The sequence below is a fragment of the Lactuca saligna genome, chromosome 8 (genome assembly GCF_052625555.1).
Source record: "Lactuca saligna cultivar CGN05327 chromosome 8, ASM5262555v1, whole genome shotgun sequence".
Lineage (NCBI taxonomy): Eukaryota > Viridiplantae > Streptophyta > Magnoliopsida > Asterales > Asteraceae > Lactuca > Lactuca saligna.
Genome location: NC_136424.1, coordinates 21,422,948 through 21,441,827, shown reverse-complemented (window position 1 = coordinate 21,441,827; position 18,880 = coordinate 21,422,948). Strand labels below are relative to the sequence as shown.

The 18,880-nt window shown below is 35.4% G+C and overlaps 1 protein-coding gene across 1 annotated transcript; it reads right to left on the bottom strand.

Moving 5' to 3' along the window:
- Positions 1-3,490: 3,490 nt before the first annotated feature.
- LOC145010729 (lysM domain receptor-like kinase 3) lies at positions 3,491-5,216 on the bottom strand. Its single transcript, XM_078969248.1, has one exon. The coding sequence runs from the start codon at positions 4,984-4,986 to the stop codon at positions 3,733-3,735; it is 1,254 nt and encodes a 417-aa protein (XP_078825374.1). The 5' UTR covers positions 4,987-5,216; the 3' UTR covers positions 3,491-3,732.
- Positions 5,217-18,880: the final 13,664 nt, after the last annotated feature.

The following is an 18,880-nucleotide window of genomic DNA, read 5'->3' as shown; positions in this document are numbered from 1 at the left end:
TCCCCAATTAGAACCCAAGACTGTTGCGTGCATTTTGTATATTGCTATTAATAAAATAATATTTTTTATTTCTTAAAGTAGTATTAGGTTTTGACCGTTTTTTATTAAATTTGTGGGATAATAATCTAATATAACTTTGTTATGAATTATGATGCCATCTTTGGTATTCTTTAACCTTTTTGCTTTATTATTGTTATTTACTACTAATATTTGAACTAATCATAAAAATTTGGAAGCATTCTCTACCTATCCACTACCGAAGACTGGATAATAACTTATCTATCACTCTATCTACATAAATGTTACTTTTTTAATAATAAAACTATAATTTAAAACATAAAACACGTCATTCTTGAAAAAAAAACCCTACAATTAAAGACGTAATGGAATTTGTTTACTAATAAGTTTTATACATCATTTGTTCTCTTAGCCTGCTTACACTTAACATACGTTTTAATAATATTTTAAGGGAGCATATCATACAAATATTTGAGAAATAACTGAACACCTAAAACATTAGAGTACTGTGAATAGTCCCTATGGTTTGGGAAAATTTACATGTTTGATTTTTATCCTAGTTTTTTTTATCTTTTTATTTTTATTTATTTATTTATTTATTTTAACTCAAATGATTCATGTATTATATTTTTGTTACACGTTTGGTCCATACAGACGTAAAATTACTTATTATTTATTATTTATATGCTATTATTATAATATTAACATAAATTAAAACAATTAGAAGATAAAATAAAAAGAAAATTTAAATATTAAACGTAATAAAACAAGAAAAACTCCATTCACATTCTTCCATTGTATGAGCCCTAACGCTTAGTCCCCGAGTTTAAAGAAAGAAAAAAAGAAAAGAAAGTAGGAGAGAAAGAAAAGAACGGAAAAGAAAAGAAAATTTCTCTTATGTTTTCGAGTTGGAGAGAAGTGGAAGGAAAGTTAGGAGAGAATGATCATTCCATTTCCCTTCATTTTCTTTCTTTTAGCTCATTTAATGAAACTCGAGAACACCAGTTTTTTTTACTTTCTTCTTCTTTCCATTTATTTCATTTCTTCTCTCATTAATTTGAACGGGGTATATCACAAGAGCACATAGCTGCTCAATTACTCTACTACCGACGACTTTGCTGCAATCTCGCATTACATATTGTCGGAGACAATCTCATATACCGTCTCCGCCAGAAACAATCTCATTTATTCCATCTTCGTCGTAAAGCCGTTGGAATACTCCGCTGTCAGCGACGTAACTACAAGTATCTGGCAACTTTGCTGCAACTATCTCTAGCCTTCACCTTAGTCGCCGACATGCTCCAGCTTAGATCCGTTTCCGTTTCTCTCTTCCCCTCGTACCTTGTTTCTCATTCCTGCCGACAATAGTGATTTCTTGCCTAAAACCTAGACACCATGAAAAGTCCACTGCCCATGACGCCACCGACATCCCTCTTGCCGGAAACCTTCCATCGATGAGATACTCCTGTGTTTGGAGGAGATTGAGACAAAAACCACTGAAACTTCTTCTCTCCATAGTCTAATATGGTCTCTCGTGTGGATTAACTTGTCTTTTTTTCTTTTGTTAGCGATTTGCATCCATCAATGATTTTTGCATTAGATTATTATTATTTTTTTTTTTTATTTTTTATTTTTTTATTTTTAAATTGTATTTGAATTGCAAGTTCGATTTGGATTTGAATTGCATGTTGGATTTTGATTACGATTTGAGTTACATGTTAGATTTTGGTTATGGATTTGAATTTGGTTTTGGATACGAGTGACATATTGGATTTGGGTTTTGGATTAGAGTTATAGGTTCGATTTTAGATGTGTTTTAAATTTATTGTTGAATTTTAGGTTTTGTGTTGAATTTGGGGTGATTTCGGTGGTACGTGATCTGTGGCCGGAGATGGTGACCGAAACCGATGACATGCACTGAAAATATGGCTGGAGATGGTGAATGGAGGTGGTGTTGGGAGGTGGAAGAGGATTAAAAAAAATTATGGACCAAATATGTAAATTATCCAAAACCACAGGGGTTATTCGTGTAATTTACTCAAAATATTATTAATAAAGACAATTATATAACAAATAGACAAAACTGCAAAAATGGTCCCTATGGTATGCATTTTTTTGGGGTTTTAGTCCAAACCCCGACTTTTTTGGATTCGTGGTCCTTTTGGCCATGTTTGTACGTGAATTTGGTCCCTTGTAAAATTAAAATGACTATAATGCCCTTCTGGTATATTTTTTATTGTTTTTGCTATTTAACTTAAATGAAAAAGAAAATAAATAATTAATTTGGGCCCTTCTCTCTCTCCTTCAAAAATCCGTAAAACCTTCCTTACCCTCCTCTCATTTCTCCACCTTTAACCACCATTACTCCACCATAGCATCACCACTGCCACCACCTCTTTCCCCATCAGAAACCACCATCCCCACTCCACTGTTTCTGCCGGAGCTCTTTCCTCCACCACTTGCAGCCTCTTCACAATCTCATATTTTTTGCAGACCAAACCTAGAAGAAAGTTTCTGATTATACATTTGAATACCAAACAAAAAATCTAATTCAAATCGAAAGTGACACACAAATCCACCCACCGACCAAAGGGGATCGTTTTTTTTCACCCACTGTTCTGATTGAGGCTCGCCAGCACCATCCCTACGTCAACCTAGTACCGTTATTCACAGCAGTAACGAATCACCACCATCTCATTCTGTTACTAGGGGATGGATAAAACGAAATTGAAGAACAAGAACCACCTGATGTGTCTTGTTCCACCCCCAATCAACCCCACCAAGGCTGTAGAAAAATGAAGAACAAAGGTACTACTTTTCCAATTAGTTTTCAGTGAACCACCTGATCATGTCTACTCCAACCTTCACCAAACTATAACCCCTTTCCTCTTTATATAATCTTTTGTTCTTGCTCCATGGAAGCTCTTTCAAGCTCTGTCTTCATTCTGCCTTTTCAAGAAACGCGCTCCTCCTCTACTTCTTCTACTTCGCTCAGATTAAACTTCTGCTTCCCCAAAACCACGCTTCCTGGATTCCGATCTCGAGGTATTGCCGCTGTTACTCGCGAAGTTGCAGGCGACGGAGAAGATGATGAACAACCACTAGTTGATGACCTCGATTTCTCGATTGTGTATATGAGTAAATCGCGATTTTTTGGGTCTCAATTTTGACAGGGAATTAAGGTTTGAAAGAGGAAAGATGAAGGCTTGTCTGGTGTAGAGAGAGAGAGAGAGAGAGAGAGAGAGAGAGAGAGTCTTTATTTAATATATATAAAATACTTATAAAAAAAGAAAATAGAAAATAAATCTAATAAGGGCAATTTAGTCATTTCAATTTTACTAGGGACCAAATCTACGTACAAACATGACCAAAAGGACCACAAAACCAAAAAAGTCGGGGTTTGAACCAAAACCCCAAAAAAATCATACCACAGGGACCATTTTTGCAGTACATTAGTACTGTACATTTCAAATGAGCAAAATTCCATTTTATAAAACATCGATATAAAAAATACCTAAAAACTAATTAAAGAATGTGTAATGTATTGACTCATTCCGAGGCTTAATTTGTTTGGTGTTAGGCCTCTTTATTGTACTTCCTAAATACTAATCTCTCTTGGAAAAACGAAAAAACTGAAACCAGAAGGGGGAGGTTTTAACATACACTAAAGACAAGGGGCTTCTATGTCATTTACGAAAATCATAGACTCATTCATCATCGAGGGGCCATGGAGACGCTGAAATCAGGCGGAAGCTGTCCCATCTTCTCCGTCCAACTCTGTGAGTCCAAATAAAGCTTCGAAATCCGACCGGCAACCCAACTAATGTCGGGTCTCTTCTCCGGATCATCCTCCACACACTCCAGTCCCAATCGTGCCATCTTCTCCGCCACCTCCTCCGGATACGAGTCATTCAGCCTCTTATCCATCCACCGTCTCACTCCGCCGCTCTCCACCGCCTCTCTCGTCGTCTCGATCAACGAAACTCTAACGTAATTTCCCTTTTCTTGTCTGTACTTCAACGGTTCTTCGCCTGACAATATTTCCAGAAGTACAACTCCGAAAGCGTACAAGTCGGACTTATGCGTCGGAACTCCGGTGGACTGAAATTCAGGCGACATGTAGCCTCGTGTGCCCTCGAATTTCACGAATCTTGAATTTGGCTTACTTGAATCTCGTTCCAAGCTGCTATCTGTTTCACCGCAGAGCTCTGCCGTTCCAAAATGACATATTTTCGCGTTTAGTGACGATGATTGGGTTACAATTATGCTTGAGCTTTTGATGTGATTGTGGATGAATTTCTTCTCCAATCCTGTAGAGTTGTGAATGTAATCGAGGCCATGAGCGAGATCAGCTGCAATCTGAATTCGCGACATCCAATCAGAAAGTATGGTGAAGTTAGGGTTCTTAGGGTTTTTAAGACAATCGGCAAGGCTAGCACCTTTAATATAATCGTAAACCAAGTATATGTAGCCTCCGGACATTGAAGCACCTCGAAGCTTAATCAGACTCGAGTGATGGCTCTTGCAAATCACGAGAAGTCGATCCCGAAGCTCAGCCGCATCAATCGGACGGCGAAACTTCCGTTGAAAGACAATCACGTCGTCGCCGCGAATGACACACCGCCAGGCAGTGGAAGAAGACGATGAAGAATGCTTGTTGGATAGAAATTTGTTTGTGGCGGAGAAAATCTCTTTGAAATCGTAGAGATGTGGATTTTCCGGTAATGACTCTCGGAGGCTCGAGAGTGAACTGCCGCTTGAAACAGATGATTTCCATGAGTCCTTGTTGTAACTGTTGCTATCGTTCGAACTAGACGCCGCCACCGACGATGATCCACGAGGAGACTGATTTGATTTAGAAGTCCTCCTTGATGATGATACATGAGATGTCGAGCTTGCACTTCTCGTGGTTGATGGAATTACCTCCGCTTTCATTTTCTTCGATCCACAATTACTGAAAATCCACATAATTTGAAAGAAATCATACCAAACCCAGAGTCGTGAAAAATGGAGGTGCAAACTGAGACGCCGTCGGGAGGTATCGCCGGTGAAACATATCAGAAAGCGACGAAGGATCCGTAAGGATTTATATCAAATGAACTTATGATTCTCAAGGATGTCGATGGGTTTGAAATTTGAATGAAGCTTTGTACCCGACTAGTGTAGTCACTATCCAACAACCTTCGAGGAACGTAGGAGACAAGGAGGCAAATAAAAAAGGGCCTTAAATTCATTTCCATATTCCTTATTGAATAAGTACTATAGTTTCATTATTTCATATTTTACAATATTTATTATTCAATTTTATATAACTAAAAAATAGAGTCCGGTTTTTGCCATTCACGATATATATAGATTCCCTTGACCCGTTGACCGAGGAGCTTCGAGTCTTCGACAACCTACAAAACGATTGTCAAAGTACTCCCTACTAATCTGGCAAAGAACAATACTAATCGGATGACATGAAACACATTCAAAATTTATCTACACGAAGGCATTGATAAAAAAAAAAAAAAAAAAAAAAACAAAACTGCAAAAATGATCCACGTGGTTTCTTATTTTTTGTGGTTATGGTCAAAACGTTTGAAAAGTTACAGATTTGGTCATTTTCAATAAGTTTTGTTGTGGTTATGATCTTTCATCCGTTAAGTTCCTTAAAATGATAATTTTACATCCAGGAACCATTTTCACAGTTTTGTTTTTTACTATACTACAAGGACTATTTTTGCATATATTCTATTTTATTTTAATAAAGTATTATATATTAATAGATATTATTTTTAATATATAACATTATATATTAATAAATATTTTTTTATTGGATTATTAATTTATTTTAGTTGATTTTTTTTAAAAAAAAATTGTTTGAGTAATTTTTTTTATTAAATTATTATATATCAATACATATAGTTTTTAATGTATAATATTTATATCATAATAAATATTAAATTATTGGATTATTAATTTTTTTAGTTAATTTTTGTAACTTTTAATTATTTTTTATTGTATTATTACGTTCAATTTATTATTTTCGTCATATACTAAATGTTGTTTTATTGGATTATTAATTTATTTTAGCTAATTATTTTTTTAATTTTTTTTATCGAAGTAATACTTTTTTATTGAATTATTATATATCAGTACATATAGTTTTTAATATATAATATTTATATCATAATAAATATTATGTTATGAGACTATTATATTTTACGAAACATTATTTTATTGGATTATTAATTTCTTTTAGTTGACTCTTTTTATAATTTCTTTTTGTTTGAGCAATTTTTTTATTAGATTATTATATATCAACAAATATTATTTTTATTATATAATATTTGCATCATAATAAATAATACATTATTGGATTATTAATTTTTGTAATTTTTTTTTGAATTATTAATTTATCGAGATATTACTTTTTATTTATTATAATTTTAATATAATAAATACTATCTTATTGGATTATTGTTTTATTTTGAATGTATACTATTAATTGTTTTTAATTTTATTAGTTCCACCACAAAATCGCCGAAATACGTAAAAGTGTTGATTATTCATCATCAAAAATTAGTTGGATCACCTCCAAACACCTTCATCGGAGGTTCAATAGATACTATACCTTATTCCAGACAGTCTCGTTGGTAGCCACCTGCGACAACTTCTTCATAATCCACTGGAATCCTTCATATCCCACATAATGCGCAACAAACCCCGATAACATTTATAAGTGGTGGTGGTGATCGGGTGATGGTGGTAGTATTTTCCCAATGGTTTTTCTCATTATAAGCTAGATGAAATGAAAGTGTTTGGATACGATCCTAACGATTTCGATGATGAGAGACCACGATTTTGCGTATCCCATGACTTTGTGGTGGAACCAATAAAATTAACAAGAACTACTATTATAATCCGATAAAATAATATTTATTATATGAAGAAAATAATAAATTAAAAGTAATAATCCAACAAAAAATATTAAAAAAAAAAGAAATTACAAAAAATAACTAAAAGATAATAATAATCCAATAATATAATACTTATTATGATATAAATATTATATATTAAAAACTATATATATTGATATATAATAATTCAATAAAAAATAATTACTTCGACAATTTTTTTCTAAAAAAGAATTAGTTAAAATAAATTAATAATCCAATAAAACAATATTTAGTATAAGAAGAAAATAATAAATTAAAAGAAATAAAAGAAATAAAAGAAATAATCCAATAAAAAAAATTAAAAATATTAACTAAAAGAAATTAATAATCTAATAATATAATATTTATTATTATGATATAAATATTATATATTAAAAACTATATGTATTGATATATAATAACTCAATAAAAAGAATTACCCTAACAAAAAAATTTTTTTTAAAAAAATCAACTATAATAAATTAATATTCCAATAAAACAATGTTTGTTAGTATATAATATTATATATTAAAAATAATATTTATTAAAATATAATACTTCAATAAAAATAAAAAAGAATGTATGCAAAAATGGTCCTTATGGTATGGTATAAGACAAAATTGCGAAAATGATCCATGAGGGTAAAATTATCATTTTAAAAAAGTTAACAGCCAACCAGTTAAACTTAACGGATGAGGGACCAAAACCATAATAAAACTTGTTGAAAATGACAAAATCTGCAACTTTTCAAACGTTTGGACCATAACCACATAAAAAAAGAAACCACGGGGACCATTTTTGTAATTTTGTCAAAAAAAAAAAAAAAAAACAAGAAATACATGAGGATGACTACATGTAATTTGTAAACTTACAAAAAGAAATATTAAATTTCAGATATTGATTATAAAATTAAACCGGTTTGCCCCAAAATTGTCTTGTTAATGTTAAAAAAACCGATCGTATTCGGTTTGTTGTTCATTACTTGGACCAGGACCACAAGGATCTTACATAATAAATTAGAGAAGTCCCATCACTTAAAATACATATTGTATGCGGTCTTATTTCGATGTCTATATCATGATTCGTGTGAAGCTGTTCATTGTCATTTTCTTATTTAAAAGTGTTTGTTATGAATTATGGCTTTCTATGATACAAAGAGTTGAATATGTCAAAGTGTTTTTGTTAGAAAGACAATGCATAATTGAATATTATGCACAAATAGATTATATTCAAATTGCCTTTTGTTTTGATATGGAAGTGTCCTATTTTGCGTTTGTGGAAATATTAAATATTTTCTTATTTTAGGTTGTTTAACAAAATTCAAGTAAATTTATCTATCCATTAGATCCAAGGGAATTATTTTTAAAAGAAATTGAAGTAAATTGGCACCGATTCCTTCGCTCGATATGTGTAGATTTTATAGGGTAAATAACACAAAAGACATTCAGTTTACACTAAACTTCTAATTTGACACTGTGTTTTTTGTTTCTCAAATTTGATACCATGTTTTTCAATCTGTTATAATTTTGATCACTTGATTGGTAAACCAAATGACATGATGAAGTGTCAGCTTTGATGACGTGACATGCTAACATGATATGTTAACGTGTCAAAAATGAATTTTATTTCCATAAAAACACTAAGGTTGCGTTTAGTTACGGAAAAACAATTTTTATTTTCCGTTTTTTGTTTTCCCTTTTCAATTTTCGTTTTCCGTTTTCATTTTTCATTAAAAAATATAGAAAACGTGTTTAGTTAAAACTTATTTATTTTTCATTTCCAGTTTTAGAAAATTAGAAAACGTGTTTAGATGTGTATTTTTATATCGGTTTTTATTTTTAGAAAACGGTAGCGGTGGTACGGTGTGGGTGGGGGAGGTGACGGTAGCGGGTCGGCGGCCGTGGTGGGGCTGACATGCGATGGTGGTGGCGGCGGCAATTGTGTTAGTGGTGGTGATGGTGGCGGCGGCGATGGTGGTGGTAAGTCGGTGATTGTTGTAGTGGTGTTGGGTGGGTGGGTGTGCGAGTGTGTGTTTTTGTGTGTGTATGTGTGTGTTTGTGGGGGTAGGTGTGGGTTTGTGTGTGTATGGGTGTGTATGTCTATGAGGGTGGGGGTGGGGTGGGTGTGGGTTTGTGTGATGTGGGTGTGTGTTTGTGGGTTTGTATGTGTGTGAGTGTGTTTGTGTGTGTATGTGGGTGTCTTGGTGGGTATGTATGTATGTGTGTGTGTGTTTGTGAGCGGGTGTGTGAGTGGATGGGTATGTATGTATGTGTGTGTGTTTATGGGTTGGTGTGTGTGTGTGTGTGTTTATGGGTTGGTGTGTGAGTGGATGGGTATGTATGTGTGTGTGTATTTGTGGGTTGGTGTGTGTGTGTGTTTGTGAGTGGATGGGTATGTATGTGTGTGTGTTTGTGGGTTGGTGTGTGTGTGCAGGTGGGTGTGTGTGTGGGGGTGTGTATGTATGTGTTTGCGTGGGTGGGGGGTGTTAAGGTGGGGGTAGGTAGAAGTGGATGGGGTGAGAGTGGATGTGTGTTTATATTTTATATAAAATTTGAAATTAGAAAAATATGGAAAACAATGATTATCAGTTTTTCAAAAATTTCAAACTTCTTTGTAATTTTAGAAAACAGAAAATTTTCATTTTCCGTGAAAAATTTAGAAAAATAGGCGAACTAAACGCGTTTTCAAAATTCTCAATTTTCTTGGAAATTTTTTCCGAAAAACGATCTATTTTTCCGTAACTAAACGCACCCTAAGTTTTCACTTTTTTACGATTTTGACATTAAGTTTAATTCTTTCTTTTAGTTTTGACACTATATTTTTTGGTTCAAAATCGAACATCATTTATCAAATTTTGTTCAATTTTAACAATTTTCCATTTTCCACTTGGGCCTTTGGGCCTTTGGGCCTTTATGTTTGGGTTGATGAGGTATGTATGCGGGGCGTACCTTCCCATGTATGCCCAACGTACTCAAGGATCAAGGACACAGGAGCCAAGCGCATATGCCCAACGTACCAAAGGGGTACATGCAGCGTACGCACGCGGGGTCCAAAAACCCTAACTCTTAGGGTTTTATCCCTATATAAAGGACATTATGGCCATGAACCAGCCTCCCTAACACCCTTAAGCAACCATCTTGGAAACCCTAGCCCACTTTTGTGTATCTTTACCAATTGAGAGCTTCTTTGTGTGATTTTGGTAGTTTTAGAAGAAGAAGAGGTTGAAGAAGAAGCAAGGATTCAAAGAGGAACTTGTAGATCCAGGAGACTAGCACCATTTCTGACTCAATTGAGGTATCAAGCTTCAAACTTGATCATTACATGGTTAGATTTGATTTTAGGGTGTCTAAGGTTACTTTTGGACTCCATTGTTGAGGCTTTTTGCATCTTAATGATTTCAGACCATAATAGCTGTCCTTCTGGACTCTTAGAGGCACTAAGAGTCATAAAAATCGGAAAAATCGGATCTTGGTGGTTAAGCCACAACTATGCAAGCATTAGTGGGTATTTAAGCTTATTAAAGGTCCCAAAACCATGTTTGACCCTCAACCATGCATGCAAACATATAAAGTTCATGACTTTATGGTGTAAAAGGTCTTAAAGGACTCGAATCTACATTTTGGACGTAAAGGATTAATGGATTAAGTCATGGATGAAGTCCCAAGGAAGCTGGGCAGTACGATGGGCGTACTTCCTGGTACGCCGCGCGTACTCGTTCAACTCCCTGTATATGGTCAAGGCCAGTGTACGTCGGGCGTACGTGCCAGGTACGCCGCGCATACACATGCAAAATGTATTCATTTAGGCTTTTGGGCCTTAGAGAGTTGGGCTTGACTCTTGGGCCTCATAGCCCAATGTAAAGCATAAATTGGACATGGGAATCTAGAATTGGAAGCATTGGGACCTTTGGGCCAATTGGGATTATTTTGTTGTGGTCTAAAGACTTATTAAAATTGTAAGAAATCCCATTTGAAAGGTTGGTCCCAATTTGGAAAATTGGGCCATTGGTAGACCCTTAGGGAGTCTTGATGGACACTGGGTGCGTTGAATTTAATGTGTTATGGTGGGGTTTTAGGGATGTTCTTAAATTGGACCTTGGGGTAAAATGGTCATTTTACCCCAAGTAATGTTATAAATTATGATTTAGTGTTAATATGACCATGATAGCCGGAACTCATCGGAGTAGTTGTTAGAGACCACTTTCAGCGAGTTTAGACACGGAGTACCACGATGTGAGTTACCTTCCAGTAACGGTGTGTCTACGACCACAATATAGGCCCACCAGTAGGAATTGTATGATTAGATGACTGTCTTTGTGATATTCATCTAGGTTATGCTACCTGTTATGTTTATGTGCTAGCATGATATGATGATATTTGATTTACATGTTTATGCTACGTTTTTATGTGGTAGTGGTAGGGGTGAAATAGTCCTCGTAACCGATTGAAATAAATCGGAAGGTAGGTCGGGCACCTAGATATGCCTGGCAGTATGTGATTATGTGGTATGATGGGGGTAACTCACTAGGCTTCGTGCTTACAGTTTTCAGTTTTGTTTCAGGTACCTCTTCTTCGAAGGGGAAGGAGCCGACGCGCTAGCTGCACATCACACACATCAGATTTCCCCAATATGTGATTCATGAGATTGTACTATGACTTTTATTACTATTTGATGTTTTAACTTTGAGACATGTTTTGATGATTTATGGTTTGATATGTTATAGACAATGGTTTCAGTAACCAGCCTTATAAATTACTTAATTAAAACAAAATTTTTGCACTCAAAATTTGGGATGTTACATATATTCAAAGCATAATGTATAAATATGCATTGTTTATATCATAAGAATCAAACTAACCATAAACTTCTAATAATATGTAAAAATTTAGGGGTTGCAAACTTGACATTCGGGTTTTGATCGACTATACGCCTGCAAACCTCCAAACCTCCAAACTTATTTTAGACTTGCGTATTTAATATAAAATACTGTTTTTATATAACTAATACATATTTATACATAAAATTATGGTTTGAATGGAAAAAATCTTGTATTTATACAAAACTATGCTTTTTAATTGAAAAAACGTATTTGTACGATTTAAATGTATTAAAAAAACATTTATACGGTTTCAAATAGAAAATTGTCAAACATTGAACAAAATTGGGTTTCAAATAGAAAATTGTCAACATTGAACAAAAATTGGAAAAAATGATATTCGATTTGGAACAAAAAAACATAGTGTCAAAATTGAAAGAAAAAAAATTAAACTTAGTGTCAAAATCGAAAAAATTGAAAACTTAGTGTTTTTTGTGGAAAAAAAATCAATTTTTGCACGTCAGCATACCATGTCATCAAAACTGACACGTCAACATGTAGCCTGGTTGACTGGTCAAGTGGATAGAATTGTAATAAATTGGAAAACACAATGTCTAATTTGAGAAAAAAAAACACAATGTCAAATTAGAATTTTGGTATATACTGAGTGTCTTTTATGCTATTTACCTAGACCCTGACAATTGCAACAATTTCTCCTCCTTTATTATTTTGACCGTGGTTTTTTTCTTAAAATTCAAATATTTATCATTTTTCTTTAAAAATAAATACAAACTATCAATATTCTTTTTACCACTTTCGATTCTATTTTTCTACAAAACAACCAAAAAACACCAAAATGTATTCTTCCAATTCTCTAAATAACCATATAACACCTACTAGAAACAACCAGAACCCTTCATCATTCTACAAATCCCAAATGGATCGATCGATTTATAGCACCAATATTACATCATAGTGGTATGAGACCATACTATTAGTCATATCCAACCCAATTCCAATTTAAACCCAAGCCCCAACTTCAATTCAAATCTCAACCCAAATTCAACCTACTTGATAATGTTCAACAACCTAATTCCATTCTCAACCTGACCCTAATCCCAACACGAGAGCTAAAAATGGAAGCCTTAAATATACCTTGGTCCCGTATACAAGAGATGACGTTAGCATCAACATGTATAGGAGGATTCAAAGATTTACAACAACCATAAATAGCCAATTTTTAGAGAAAGGTTGCCAAATATTTCCTTAACAAAATGAATCGAGGAGACTATCGAAAAAAAAAGATCAAGTCTACACGAAATGGAGGAATCTTAACAAGGTTGTAAAGGTATTTAATGTTTTGTTTAACAAATTGAAACACGATTGGAGAAATGATGAAAATGATGGCTAAATTATACCAATCGTCTCTCGTGCAGGTGTCAAAAAGCACGTTTAGTCACTATTTTCAAAAATTAACTCGGATCGTCCCTCATATGTTTAAAAGTTGTGCATTTGTTCCCTCCCGTTAATGGTGTTAAGTTTATGCTCTTAAACCATGGTAAATGACATATCTACCCTTGCTTTTATAATTATAATTATTTAAAAAAATACACACAAATTTAAAACTCAAAACCCCACCCTTACAACCAAGGCAACAAATATTTTTCCTGTTCCTATGCACGAACATGGTGGAATTGGTGAATCGTCATTCACCTACCTTTATGAGATTTGAACTTGGATCTCGGCATCCCATTTCTAAGTTGTAAATTGTCATAGTTGGGTCCTAACCTTGATATGATATCTTTGGGTTATTATATTGAGGTGTCTTGAAATCTAACTAAAACTATCTTTCTTTTCAGATGTATGCTCCTGGAAACACTTCTGCTTCATCATCCTCTAGCCACAACTTCTCTCTACTCAACATCTGCTCCAAAGTCGTTATGGATAGCTCAAACTATAACGATTGGATGCGTAACATCAAGATGGCGCTTAGATTCAAGGACAAAGAGTATGTCCTTGAAAAGGAGCTCAAAGAACTTGATGAGTCCAAAGCCACTCCCGAAGAGTATGCTTCCTACAAGAAGCACTATGATGATGCTACTAAAGTGGCATGCATCATGGTCGCAACCATGTCCCCAGAACTGCAGAGGTACTATGAGGACTACTGGCCTTTTGAGATGAACAAGGACCTTATGCAAAAGTACCATAAGCGAGCTCGTCAAGAAAAGTTTGAAGTAGTCAAGTCACTTATGGCTTGCAAGATGAAAGAGGGGGAATCAGTTGTGTCTCATGTGCAAAGGATGCAATGCTACATAGAGCGTTTGGTCAAGCTCAATATTCATTTTGATGAGGAATTGGCCATTGACATGGTCTTGAACTCGTTGCCTGATTGTTATGGTCAGTTTATCTTAACTTAGCATTTGAACAACATTGAGCAAACATTGGCCCAATTACACAACTTGTTGCAGACTGCTGAAGCAGGGATGAAGGGTAAAAGTATAGCCTCCACTCCTGCAAGTACTCGTGCTCTAGCTATTGGACAGGGAAAGGGGAAAAAGAGGAAAGGTCCTCCTAAGCAAAACTGGAAGGCAAAGGTCCAAGTTGGGTTATCTAGCAGTGGCCTAAAAGCTAAGCCCAATGCTCCCATTCCCCATGTCTCTGATCCGAAGGAAGCTGTTTGCTTTTATTGCAATCAAAAGGGGCATTGGAAGAGAACCTGCCCTCAATATCTGCAGGATATCAAAGATGGCAAAGTGAAGCCGTCTTCAACAGGTATTTACACTATTTCTTCTAATAACTCATTATCTTCTCGTTCATGGGTCCTTGATACAGGATGTAGTTTTCACATCTGTTCTGATTTGCATGGGCTAAAGGAAAGTGAGGAGATAGAGCAAGGAAGGATAAACTTGATCATGGGAAACAAGAAGTGTTCACCAGTGACCAAGATCGGAGTTTATCAACTTTTACTTAATAATGATGTTAGATTAGACTTATTGAATTGTTGCTATTCGTCTGAGATGACGAGAAACATTATTTCATTCCATGCATTGTTCAGACAAGGTTTTAAGTATTCTTTTAATAATTTGAATGGTTCAATTTCGGTTTATAAGAATGGTGTTTTTATGTTTGAAGCTTTACCTTGTGATGGTGTGTATGAAACAGTGACTTGTGTTGATAGCTTAGGAAATAGTGTACTTAATATTGACTTGTCTAATAGTGTAGACAAGTCATACTTGTGGCATTGTCGTCTTGGACACATTAACAAGAAACGCATAGCCCAACTCCAAAAGGATGGAGTGTTAGAATCATTTGACCTAAAATCAGATGATATGTGTGAGCCTTGTCTTTTGGGAAAGATGACAAAATCACCATTCACACGGTCTTGTGAAAGAGGTGAAGGTTTGTTGGATCTCATACATACAGATGTGTATGGGCCCTTCAGATCAACCACTAGGGATGCTAATCGATTCTATGTGACTTTCACTGACGATTATAGCAAATATGGTTACATCTACTTGATCAAACATAAGTCAGAAACCTTTGAAAAGTTCAAAGAGTTTAAGCATGAAGTCGAAAATCAATTGGGCAGAAAGATAAAGATACTTAGATTTGATAGAGGCGGGGAGTATCTTAGTATCGAGTTCAACGACTATCTGAAAAAATGTGGGATAGTCTCACAATTGACTCCTCCTAGGACACCACAGTTAAATGGTGTAGCTAAGAGGCGTAATCGAACCTTGTTAGACATGGTTCATTTTATGATGAGTCGTGCCTCGCTTCCTATTCACTTTTGGGGGTATGCCTTAGAGACAGCCGCCCACATCCTCAATCTTGTCCCTACAAAGAAGGTTGCCAAAACACCTCACGAAATATGGACAGGGAAAGTTCCCTCGTTAGCACATATTAAAGTCTGGGGTTGTGAAGCTTTCGTAAGACGAGAGACTCATGACAAGCTAGCAGCTAGAAGTGAGAAATGTGTTTTCATTGGTTACCCAAAGCAGTCTTTTGGATATTTGTTCTACAGACCTAGTGAGAACGTGGTGTTTGTAGCTCGAAGAGGAGTCTTTCTGGAAAGAGAGCTCATATTCAAAGAGGACAATGGGAGTACCATTGACCTTGAAGAGATTCAAGATTCAACCAACGAAGGAACCTTAGACGACACTAGCACTCAACCAGAGGAAACAGTTCCTGTTGAACCGGTTGATAAATCATTACCTCTTCAAAGATCCACTAGGGTGAGTGTACCACCTGAGTTGTATGGTTTTCATATTACTTCAGATGGTGACACATTCATAAGTGACAAAACACTGGTAAACTTAGATGAACCAGTCACTTATAAGGAAGCAATGGCAGGCCCAGAGGCTTCCAAGTGGAAAGAGGTAATGGACAGCGAGATTAAGTCCATGTATGACAACCAAGTTTGGAATTTGGTTGATAGTGCACTAGGTCGTAAGACAGTTGGGTGCAAAGACAGACATGGATGGGAATGTGCATACATTCAAGGCTCGACTGGTTGCAAAAGGTTTCACTCAAACCCAGGAGTTGACTATGATGAAACTTTTTCACTAGTAGCTAAGATTAAATCTATTAGGATATTGCTCGCCATAACTGCCTTTCATGACTATGAAATCTGGCAGATGGATGTCAAGACTGCCTTCCATAATAGGAAGTTGGCTGAGGATGTTTACATGAGTCAGCCAGAGGGTTTTGTTGATGCAAAGTTTCCCAATAGAGTATGCAAGCTTGAGAAATCCATTTATGGATTGAAACAAGCATCTCGCAGCTGGAATCTTTGCTTCCATGAGAAAGTCAAAGAGTTTGGTTTCTGTATAAGTGAAGATGAGTTTTGTGTGTATATCAAGGCTAGTGGGAGTATAGTAACTTTTCTGGTGTTATATGTCAATGACATATTACTCATTGGTAACGACGTTCCAACCTTGAATGAAGTTAAGTCTTGGCTTGGAAAGTTTTTTGCCATGAAAGACCTAGGAGAAGCCGCCTATATTCTTGGGATTAGAATATTGAGAGATAGAAAGAAGAGGCTAATTGGACTTAGTCAGAACACATGCTTGGATAAGATACTAAAAAGGTTTAGTATGGAAAATTCCAAGAAGGGAGAGCTACCTATCCAGAGCAATACCAAATTGAGTAAGACTCAATGCCCGAGTACAGGTGAGGAAATAGATGACATGAGTCGTGTACCTTATGCTTCCGCTGTCGGATCGATCATGTACGCTATGACATGTACTCGCCTTGATGTGGCCTTTGCTTTGAGCATGGTCAGTCGCTATCAGGGAAACCCAGGTAGAGCTCATTGGATAGCTGTAAAAAATATACTCAAGTATTTGCGAAGGACGAAGGACTGGGTCCTTGTGCTTGGTGGTAATGATACTTTGAGAGTAAATGGTTACAGTGATGCCAGCTTTCAGACGGATAGAGATAACTTTCGTTCTCAGTCGGGCTGGGTATTTTACTGAATGGAGGAGAAGTTACTTGGAAGAGTTCCAAGCAAGATATGGTGGCTGATTCTACTTGTGAATCCGAGTACATAGCAGCAAGTGAAGCGTTGAAAGAAGCAGCTTGGTTGAGGAACTTCATCGGGGGTCTCGGAGTTGTTCCAACCATCCTGGAGCATATGGAACTGTTCTGCGATAATGAAGGAGCAATTTCCTGGACAAAGGAACCGAGAAATCATGGTAAAACCAGACATATCGACAGAAAGTACCATTTCATCAGACATAGAGTAGAAGAAGGCCATCTGATAGTGAAGAGGGTGCCATCTAAAGATAACCCAACAGATCCTCTCATAAAGGGTCTGAGTATGGCTAAGCACATTCAGCATGCTCAGAGCATAGGACTGAAAGATGATATTAGTTTTAGTAGTTAGATTAGTTTTGAAACTTGTAACAAAATAAATGTAATTGACTTTTGGTGATTAAATAATAAAGTATTATTTATAAGTTTGGGTTCTACCTTTGTCAATTGTTTATTATTGTGTTTCATTTTTTTGCATGTTTTACTTCCCGAATAATAAGATTATTCAAACTCCACAGTCGCTCGTACTTTTGGAAGTAAGTAATGAATTAAGACTGATATGAATTGGATTGCAGATTGTCTGAGGATAGACATAGCAATAGAATTGCTGCAATGTTCATGAGTACTCAGAGAGTGAGATTTGAGTATTGGATAAACCCACGCTCAGAGTATTATTTCATGGAATTTATCACGAGTAATACTAAGACGATAATATCTATGATCTTGACACAGAGATATATGAGTTGTAATTTGCAAGTCGGCTATGCATTGGTGATACGAAAACGCATCAGTAACTTGGTGTTATAAAATGTATTATCATGTATGGTTTGATGAGTAAAAGATAAAATCATATGAGTCAATGTTTATTCTTTCCTTTTGCCCTAACGGGAAAAGTGATATTTATGGGCTCCTCGATGATTTTGTGTTGACTTATGTGATGGGCCCAGCCAGGACTAAATTGATGTGTTCAATTAGAAGTCCTATATCATCACAAATCAGAAATCGAGAAACATAGATTCTGGACAAAGAGATTGATTGTATTCCATGTCTTATGTCTAGAGATATCTAGTAGAACGAAGGATTATATGATCACTTATCTTAGTACACGTAACTGACTCGGTCAGAGTTCGGCATTAGCTTTTTGGAAGTTACAATTTGCTGGTCAAGTTTAGAAGGCATACTAGCAATTATAGTTACAGACTTATCAAAGTGGGAGACTGTTGGATTAGGTGTCTAAGCCCATAACTATAATTGGTATGTACTTGAATTGATAGCAGCACAATCCTTTTGGGTTGCCCTCAAACCTAGCAACCGAACAAGGAAATTATGAAAATAAAGATATTAATTTATTATAAGATTAATAAATTAATATAAATGAATTTATTAATATATTAAAATATTAATATGTTAATTAGAAATCATTATGTTTAATTAATATTTAACCAGAAATTAATTAGAATTAATTTTGGGGTTAAAAGAATTAATTATAAGGTGCAGGGACTAGTTTGCAATTATCTAATAATTGAGTGGAAGACTCTAGAACCCCCTTGGAAGAGGGTGGACGAAATCTTTAGGGGAAACCCTAATA

Bases quoted from the DNA above. Each gene is read 5' to 3' on its own strand.
- LOC145010729 (XM_078969248.1), bottom strand. From the start codon at position 4,986: ATGTGGATTTTCAGTAATTGTGGATCGAAGAAAATGAAAGCGGAGGTA.